This window comes from Lasiosphaeria miniovina (assembly GCF_030549165.1).
Source record: "Lasiosphaeria miniovina strain SMH2392-1A chromosome Unknown B0T26scaffold_1, whole genome shotgun sequence".
Classification (NCBI taxonomy): domain Eukaryota; kingdom Fungi; phylum Ascomycota; class Sordariomycetes; order Sordariales; family Lasiosphaeriaceae; genus Lasiosphaeria; species Lasiosphaeria miniovina.
In genome coordinates, this window is record NW_026848220.1 from 1,615,899 (window position 1) to 1,625,816 (window position 9,918).

General features: G+C 52.9%; 2 protein-coding genes across 2 annotated transcripts; one reads left to right on the plus strand and one right to left on the minus strand.

The window, feature by feature from the left end:
- Positions 1-1,529: 1,529 nt before the first annotated feature.
- B0T26DRAFT_633309 (uncharacterized protein) lies at positions 1,530-4,771 on the minus strand (the record flags this gene model as incomplete). The annotated part of the gene is made up of 3 exons (XM_060436534.1): positions 1,530-1,995; positions 2,049-3,346; positions 3,431-4,771. The coding sequence occupies 3 exons, from the start codon at positions 4,769-4,771 to the stop codon at positions 1,530-1,532; spliced, it is 3,105 nt and encodes a 1,034-aa protein (XP_060302262.1).
- A 2,861-nt stretch (positions 4,772-7,632) lies between these two features.
- Positions 7,633-8,768, plus strand: B0T26DRAFT_683991 (uncharacterized protein). The gene is made up of 2 exons (XM_060440825.1): positions 7,633-8,035; positions 8,388-8,768. Exons 1-2 carry the CDS (start codon positions 7,972-7,974, stop codon positions 8,558-8,560), a joined length of 237 nt encoding a protein of 78 aa, XP_060302263.1. The 5' UTR covers positions 7,633-7,971; the 3' UTR covers positions 8,561-8,768.
- The last annotated feature ends 1,150 nt before the right edge of the window (positions 8,769-9,918 follow it).

Genomic DNA, 9,918 nt, shown 5'->3' on the forward strand with positions numbered 1-9,918 from the left:
ATTCTCATGAATCCGAATCTATCCAGCCCCGCTGCCAGCCAGCCTCTGCTATACCAAATCTACCAAACAGGAACCTCCTAAATGTGTTCATTTTAGTGTGTGCGTGGTGATGGGTATAACCCATTTATTTCACTTTGGGATAAATTTAGAGAAACTTGTGGAAGTCGCCCCTAACGTATGTACAAGAAAGAAGATCTGTCTCTTAAAGTACACGAAAGAATGTATACACGTATAATGCACCCTGCCTGAAACCTTTACCTCGGTCCTCTGACACAAAGACCGATCTCGACACCCCCAACAGACAACGATACGTATTTACTACATTTTTATCATTTTTTTGGCGGCTGGTGTGATGTTATCTATTCATACAATGTGCGAGCCAGAACAGCCGCTTTTGTCTTCCGTAAAGAAAATGAGAGTTCGCTGTGCAGCTGGCAGAGATTCCGAAGAGCAGTGACGAGTCTAATGGCTCGTCGAGTCCCAAACTTCCTGTCCCCATCTTTCACTTCCCGTTGAATGCAAGATCCCCTCTCCCCGCCAGTCGACAATGCATAAAGATGGCGGGCGCCGCTCAGAGAGTAAAGCCAAGAAACTTTTTTTTCGCCGTAAATCAACGCGCAATCCCCGACATAACTTGTCTAGGCCGGCGCCTGGGCCTGGCCTCTCGGTAGTTCCATCCGACACATAGTCGAGGTCCAGGCCAACCCTCCCAAACACTTGCCGGCGGCGAAGAGCCGAGATAAACAAACCAGAGAATTGACAAGCGCCCGAAAATGACAGAGTGGAGGTACCCTTCCCGTGTTTATGTTACGCAAGATTTTGTGCAGATTCCAGATGCCCAAGAAAAATTATGACCCCTCGAGCATGACTGCCAAACGGTCGAAAATGGCGTTTAGGAAGAGTTCCAATCCGGGTCACGCAAGAATCCACACTCGCTCTAATTATAAAATCCGATTGTGAAAAAGAAAGAAAAAGACAATGGCTGGCCACGCTGCCGGCTCGGCGACGGGGTATCGGCCGGGCCAATCTCATAGAGGCCGAAAAATGAAAACCCGCATGGCCGTCTGAGCTCGGCAAGAGAGCGTCGCAACGGCATCGCGTAGACACGTGAGAGAAAGGCTAATTCCGCTCGTCGACACTTCCTCGCCAATCGAGTGTTACTCCGAGAGCTCCGAGAAGTAGGTCCAATAAGGATGGCCGAGAACGGCATTGTGGTTGATGTATAGATGCCGCCCGCTAAATCTCCAGACCCGATCAAATATAGAAGAATTAAGCGCCAGCTTCCGCTTGGGGAAATGGCATCAAGTGCTGACTGTGGTGTCGGTTGTTCCAAGGGCTGTCTGGTGTACGAGATAGCTCCATTCGAGTCAGAGACTGGAGGCAGGCAACAAGGCCTGATACCCGTCGTCAAATGGCCGCAATATCAAGATGATCAGACCGGGCTAGATGAGGAATGATCTGTTGATCCACGGGGACCGTGGCAGCCATCTCTGAAAGATCGCAGATGGCCAAGAGTTGAGAGGGGGTTATCAATTCAAGATCCCCTGCGCCCGTCCCAGGGCCTCGTTGTAGTGTACCTTGAGGATGGCGGGGGTAGCCTGGCCTTGAGGCCAAGGCTTTTGGGCATCGTCATTGAGGAGGTTGTCGTAAAATTTGATCAGATACTTCAGACCGTACTTGGTCGGAACTGGAGCAGAAGCGTCGGCGAGAGCGAGGTCCTTGAACTCCTCATAAATCTTCGCATTGAAGTCCTTGAGTAGGAGCCGAGACCAAAATTCGTAGAGCTTCTGCATCTTCCTCGGCGTCTCACCGGGTACAGCATTGCGGCGCTGATCAAGAGCTGCTTGGCGAATTTGTGTGTAGGGTTGACGCTCTGTGTTCTTGGTGGTGTTCTCTGCCTGCTGTCCATCTATCCAAACGACCCCGAAGGCGGTCTGTGTCGACTGAGCGGAAGACTGCGCATTCGCAGTTCCATTAGGTGTCCCTCCATTAAGGCTGAGAATCGTTAGCTCGCTTCAAAATATGCGACCAAATAAGTGAAGACCTACACTGGAGCTTCCGTAGTGCTGGCAGAGACACCGTTCAGCCCGTGATGAGGACCATCCGAGACATAGCCGGCCACTCCAGCAGCTTCCGGGAAGTCTGAACCATCCTTCTCGTTGTAGTCCAAGATCATTATCAATTTCTCGACCTGAGCATCCGTAAAATTGCTCAGACTCTCAAGAGTCGGCGGCGACCATTCCGCGACACCTGCAGACAACTGAGTCTCCGAAACATATCGGTGTCCATTGACGTCACCGCCGTTCATGGCAGGCTCGAATTGAGCTCCGTTCATGTAGTCGGGCGTCTGGAACATCTGTTCATCGGGGTATCCGGAATACAGCACAGAACTCGGGGTTGCAGGGTATGCCTGAGGCATAAGAGGGCCTGAATACGTCGCCGACAGGGGCGTCGCTTGCTGTCTATTGACCGGCACAAAATTCGCGGGCCCGTTGTTTTGAGCTTCCCGAGCTCGCTCATGCTCTGGCAGAACAAAAGCATTCCATCTCTCGCGAAGTCGGAGACGCTCAATGTTATCATCACCGATGACATATTCGAGAACTTCCGAGTACGAGGACGCGGCGCGGATAAGATCCAGAGCGGCCCAGCTGTCCTTCGCCAGTGACTGCATTCTCTTGAATCCGGCGATGACGCTAAGGGGTACAAAACCTTGGCCGTCCATGCGCTTTCGGAGGTAGAAATCTTTGCAGAGATTTTCCACGGACAGGTAGTACTCGACCTGCGATTTGGCTACTAGGAGAGTCTGGTCATACGGGTGGTAAAAGGAGTACGGCGCGTATTGTGTGACCGGGAACTCGTTGACTTGAGGTTTGGGGGGGAATGCTCCTCCAGTTGAGCCATTCCGGCCGGACGACTGGCCCGAGGTGGCCCACTTGTTGCCCCTTCCTCTACCTTGTGGCACAAAAGACACCGGGAACTGGCCAGAGTATGGCGGAGGGCTGTGAGCAGCAGGGGTTTGACGTGGCTGGTAAGGAGAGTGGGCAGAATACTGGCCATTCGGGCCATACGTTGAGGATGCGGAGTGAGGTCCGGTTGCGCCGTTGTGGCCACCGCGGGCGCGGTATCCGCCACGGCCGCCACGTTCAGAGCGAGCCTCGCGCACCGGGTATTGTTGAACACCAATGGCGGACTGTGGTCCCTCTTTGGCAAATTCCAGACCTCTCGGGTGGAAGTTATTAGGTCGGTCTTGATGCAGAGCCCGTGATATACCATGCCCAGGCTCGGAATTCACGGGTCCGACATCGTGTCGGTTCTCTCGCGATGCAGTTCCCTTCTTGACGGGAAACTAAAAAGGAGGTTAGACTCTGAGCGCAGTGAATGACCCTGGAGTACAGTGGGTAGGCGCATGGGGAGAGAGAATACTTACAACAGAAGAATCAGTGCCATATTCACGGGCCTGCTCTGTGTTCGCTGCAATAGACATCTTTCGCTGATCTCTCGATGAAGCGCCATCGATCGATGCACGCTTGGAGGCGTGAGGGGGGGCACCCTGGGACGCCGCGCGCGCTGGAATGCTTCCCTCCCTTGGGCGGGGCACTGCAGCTTTGGTCACCACAGACACGCCCGCGGGCGTGGACTTGTCGTTCACAGGACCGGGCGTAGAGGCACTGGTGGGACTGGTGACACTGCCCTGGTTGGGCCTTGCCGAAACTTGCTCACGGCCTCCACGGGCACCACCTCGAGGCTTTGTCCCGCGCGGCGGCATCGGAGTTTGCCAAATGACATTCGGAATAATCTCGAGGTTGACCCAGGTCTTCTTCTTTGCTTGGCCAGCATCATCCTGGCTATGGTTCTCAGTGGTCTCAGGCTTATCTTGCGGCTTGCGAGACAGTTCATCCGTCGTCGCGGCGGCAGACTTCGGGTCCGGCCACAAGGATGCATCGGCTACAGGGGGCAAAGCAACAGAGCTCCTCTCGTCCTTGTCGTTGGCACGACTTCCGCGGGGAGCGGCTCTGCGCTGTGCTTGCTCTGTGGGCCGGGGCAGCTCGGGCGTCTTTCTCGACATCTTGTCTCCATTGACCGCTCCGTTCAAAACACTGCTGTGAGTGTCCGCCTCTTCGGCGGTGTCGCGCTTCTTTGTATCAGTGTTCGTAGCGACGGCGGGTCCAACACTAGGTACGGCTGCGGGTGCGAGCTTGGCTTTTGCTGCTTGCTGGGCCTCTATCCGCCTTGCCCACACGTTGACGGCAGGCAAAGGCGCCTCAGAAAGAACCGGTTTGGGGATTTCCTTCTCCTTTTCGTCCTCCAGAGCTTGCTCGCTCTGCGAATCTCTGTCACTGCCTCGACCCTTCTTGGTCTTTCGGCCCTTCTTGTCGTAAACATTGTCGTTGGTACGGGACGTCCGGCTTGCTGACGAGGTGCTCTTGTCCTCGGCATGGTCCAGCGACTCCACCGCCATGTCTGATTTGGTCAAGCGCTCAGCAACTGCCATTGTCGTAGGGGGGACCGATCCTCTGAGAGAGCCTAGCTCCGAGTTCTGTCTCGATAACGCCACATCGACGTCGGGTTGCGTAGTCTTGTCCCCGTCAGGTGCCTCGGCATCGTTTGACGTGACTGAAGAAGCTGTGACGGACGTGTTCGCGGTCAGAATGTCATCTTTGGCCTGCGAGCTGGTCGACGGTGGGGCAGTACTCGACGTCAATTGCGGACTCGGCTGAGAAACAATCTGGCGTTTTGCGGCTTGCGCATAAGAAAAAGTTGTGCTCGACATCTTGATGCGAGCTGTGGGTGTAGACTCTGTGTTGGCAAGTCCGTAGCTTGAAGGCAACGGAATTGACCTGGCCTCGCGAGACTAAAAAGCTCGCGACTATCGACCTCTGTTCACGGCACTGGGCTCGCCTCTGCCCAGACTGCACGGTAAACCTGCCTCAGTTAGGCGATGTCCGGAGAGGCCAAAACCACCTCTCCGCACTAACAAGTCGTTAACGACGCCGTTGCTCGAAGGGACGCCGGAGAATGGGTCGTGGTCGAGTAAGGCAAAAGTTGACCGTGAGGCTAAACGTTCCAAAACTGGCGAATGGTTTCTTCAAGGTTCTTGGGGTGATACCGGAATGGGGAGGGAGGCAAGATCGCCTGTTCGTGTCGATTAAAGCTTCTGCGAACACGCACTAGTCGTGATTGCAGCGCCTGTTTCCCGGTCGCTCGGCAGGTTGGGCAGGGTGGTCGAGGTCTCAAATTCTCGAGGTCTCGATCGATGATCCCGGGGGAGAGGAAGAGAAAGCCACCTATCGAAGTGGCCAAGAAAAAATGCTGGGAAAGAGCGAGAGAGACGACGGCACAGGCACAGCAATGTAACCACTGCGGGCGGACAATGGCAGCCAAATTTTCCGAAGAACCCAACGTGGCAAGGCCTCGGATCCACAGACAGCCGACGACGAAGCCCAGAAGACAGGCAAGCCTCTGGTGAGAGTCCTTAAGCTGCACGAGGCTAGAAGCGGTTTGTGAGGATGAAGGTTGAAAAAAGAAAGAAGGGAAAAATGTGCCGAAGGAGGCAGAGAGAAGTGCTTCGCCAAAAACGAAGGTGAAAGAGATTTGTGTGTGGGAATAAATTTTCCTCGGTTCTCAGACTCTGCTGAAATGGTGGAGATAGACCAGGCCGTGTACAGTACATGCACACCTAAACGATTATGATTTTTTTGCCTGCTAAAGAACGTTTTGGGGGGTGAAGGGCCCCCGATACAGTGGGGTTTGCGCGAATATGAATCGACTTCCTCCCTGGAAAAGAGCCGGCCGAATCGCTGGGGAGGAGGGGCAGAGGGGAACGTTGGAGGAAAAATTCATGCCCCAATTTGTAACAGTCCATTACCATCTGTAACCAATTTTCAGCGTGACTGGACTCGAAATTCTTTTTTTTCCCCGAGGAGGATCGCACCTACACCACATGATGATTTGTACATACTCCGTATACACATGCAAAACCCAGCGTTGTCTATAATTCAGCAGCCACGCTGCCTGCCCGCCTTATCTACACCATTCCAGTTGCCGTCGTCAAGACCGAGGCAGGCTAAGTTTTAAGTGTTCTTGCGCTCCGGGAGATAGACAGCATGTATCCGGACCTCTTTAGGATATGGGCCTTCCGAGGTCAGGTACGTAGTGGGTACATCTACCTTATGTGCATACATACATTACCTAAGGTAGATGTTATAGTAGCGCTTGGCCAATTTCCGCCTGGGCAGCATTCCAGGCCCCTCATCACTTGAAAAATTTCTGGCGATGGTTGTGAGGAGGGGAACCTAGTCGAGCTTGACCGCACCCTGATATATCGACAGTACGGATACGGATATTGACGGATAGATCGACTGTATCAAGCCACGTCCCACTCGGGCCCACAATGCCGGCGCCAACAAGAATCCGCGGCGAACAACATTATGCTCCCAATCGAGCCCATGAAAGGTAGGCGAATCAATTAAAACCCGGCTATATTCGTAGAAGAAGGGAAGAAGGAAGTTTGCCGCGGGGATCGCGGCGTGCAGAGATGGTGGGCGCGGGGTGGGTGGGCTTACGTTAGCAGATATGGGGCTAAGACACTAGCAAACTAGTAAGAGAGCCGAGAGCTTGGGCCACACTCTAAATTAAATACAACTAATCAGGTTAAGCACGTGACGTGCTGCGAATCCGCCCATGGGCTGAAGCCTCCTGGTCCGTACAGAATATTCGTGCCTCGGCATTTAGAAAATATTCTGGCTTTAAGCGATCTTCGGGAAATGTTCCCCTTCTTTGCGCATTTTATATCCAACTTTCAATGCTTGTTACGAGTTAGACTGACGATGTTGTCCGCGGCAAATTTTAGCTGTCTGTCTGTAATTACTAATTAGGATGGGATCATACCCCACTTTGGGGCAAGGTGTCGGAGCATAAAAGTCGAAACCCGTTCGACACGACACAGCCGAAGACGGCCAGAATCTCACGGCACGCCACCTGCGAACGGGCTGCAGACCCTCGGCCCACGAAAACTGATGTGAGTCACTTGGGAAGCCCAAAAGCCAAACTCGCCTTATTTCCCCACTATAGCCTACCCCCCTCCATTCTCTTCCAGCGATAGATCCCCAATCCACCAGTAACAATCATGCTCCGGGGACATGACTCGGGAGCTAAACCGGGCCCGCCCTCGCACGCATGGTCCAAACCAGGCACCTACCTGTCTTGGGAATTGGGAATTAGGAATGGGGAATGGGAAAGCCCGGAAGAAAGCGCCATGAGGCCGGCCCTCAGAGTAGAAATAACCATCAATAAAACGCATATCCGGTATTCCCAATGCTACGGTTTCTAATATAAATTCCTGCTCTCCGGCGCGAAAAGAAACCAGAGTGGGGCTATATTCAACACCGCCTGCCTCTCTTTGACGGCGTCTCCGCCGAGCATGGGGAAGCTATAGCATCAAAGCCGGAGAGCGAGGTCTCCATCACTAGTCAATGGCCGGGCATAGGTGGAAAACAATTGGAAACATCCCTAGCTGCAGTCGCCGGCTCGATTCCAAGTCCCGTCGTTGGTTGAAACCATTGTCATTGCTGCTACCTTGGCTGTAGGGACCCTGAACATCCTTTGGATGCCGATGTACCGCTGAGAGCTTCTCGGAGTCGACCACCTCGAAATTCGTCTGTTCTCATCAGCCCTTTTGAGAAAATCTCCCAAATATTGAAGATCCGGATTAATACATAATAGCAAATGAGGTCTTTGGGCACTGGAATTCGCCGACCTTCGGTATAGCGCCATTTGTGAGGCCGATAGGCCTGCCTTCGACAAGCTCTCCAACTCTCATCATCGTGGAGGGGTAGCCGTTCGAGCACCACGTCATGTCCCAAGGCCGATTTCGTCAGGTCGGGATGTTGAGTGTAGCTAGCTTAGGCTATATCTAATCCACCAGCGCGTTCACGGTGTTGGAAGGCCACCGTTTACCGATGTGGCTCGCTCATGGCCTTCGTCGAGGACCACATGTCAGCATACTGGAACGGCCAGGGCATTTTCTATCCTTGGGGTGTGTATTTTCAAATTTTTGTCTTGTTGTCTTTTTAGGTCGTGAATTAAAACTCCTGAGGGCAAGAAAAGTTCTTCAAGATTAGTATTCTTCTTTTCAGCTGCAGTCTCTCTACGTTCACACTGACTCGAACTATCACAGCTCGTGTCTGTTTATTAGAGGGAAAACAAGGAGAAGGGAGCGACCCAACGTATTACCGGTACCTCATTCCACGACAAGACGCTGATTGAGGAATATCAGACTTTTCTGGCCAAAGCCGCGAAGCGTAATCCGGGAAAAACTTTCACTGGGACCGCTACTCTGAAAGAAGTACCATTTTGGTATTGTGTCATACTGCTTACGTCGATGATAGATATGTTCACCTTCGAGGCTGAGAAGGAGCAATCTGGGCTGGAGCCAGTGCATTTCCCCGGTCATTGTCGCATCGAGCCCACTAGGATGTATCATGCAACGATCTCCCATGGCGAATGGCCGAGTTTGGCGTTGCCCACCGCAATGAGTCCTCTGGCGCGCTCGCCGGGCTGACTGGAGTGCGACGTTTTGTTCAGCGTGAAACCATCCAGCCAGGCTTCAGTCTCCGCACCGATCCAAAATACGTTACGTGGTGGAGGATAGCACCCAGGCGGCAGGCGATGGAAGCGGTGCCGACCTGCTAGCCGGTTATGCTCGGACAGTCGTGATCCACTGGACCGTCTTTGAGAGCTTCTAGGAATTTCGACAAAGCACTTTAATGGTAAGTGGCCCTTACAAGCAAGTTCCCGTCAAACCCTCGTCATCCCAGTGCTGCCTGCGTTGAGTATCTATGCAGAGGAAGTTTGGAGTCTCTTCTGGAAGCAGAATCCGTACGTCGATGCCGACTTGAGTGGGAACACTCTTCGGAAGAAATATGCACTGGACAGCTTGGGCAGTACAACTTCGTATTCGGCAAAATAACACATCAGTCTTCTGCTATTTCCTTCATCTACACCAACAACACACAGGCGCCTTTTCAGATGTTGATGCTTGGGAGGCGGATCTACGCACGGCTAAAACCCGTAGTCGAGACGGCCAATCAGCGTAGTAAGAGGATGACCTAGTCCCTCTACAAGCCAAAGGTCACGATGACATGAGATATGATGGGCTCAGGGTGAAGAGTAATTATTTAATGCAGATCATGTTTTGGGTTCTCGTAAACCAACAAGAGTGTTCCGGCTTAGGGTTAAACATGCGAGAAGGAATATAATTCGTACCCACTGCGCCGTACCTTCTTTACACTCATTGAAATGATGCGTTTCCTAACTTCGCCGTGCTTGTTCGCTATGCCGTTTCCGAGCCCGGATTTCGTCTGTATAGCCATCTCTATCTGCCCCACCAGTTCACCATCGCCAACTTGTGTATTTCACAAAGTACATACATACCAGTTGCGCTACTGCAGAGCGGCCAGCCAGAACTTGTCGTCCGTCGCTGCTGGCAGCTTCCCAGGTTAGACGAGGCACCTACCAAGCTACAGTACCGTATCTAAATTAGTGTGAGGTTCCCCACCCCGCGGGCCGCTTGTTGCCTGGACTTTGACTTGGATCATACACAGTGGAGAGCAATGGATGGGGCTGGCGGCTGACACTTCCGAAGTTCAGCGAACTTCCCGCGGGCCACCTTGTTCCACTAGGTGCCTTACCTTCCTTGGCATGGCACCTGCCTACAGGCAACTTTGAAGGGCGGTAGGCGTACACTCTGCTTTGTTGCCATTCTGCCAGTTTGGATGAACACCTAGTTTGACCTGTGGCGTCTCTTATTCCAATGACCAGGATAGGTACCTAGAAAAGGTACGTATGTACTGTACATGCAGAGTACTCCGTCCCAGAGGGAAGGAGGACCTTGACTTTCCACTTTTAGTACAATACACA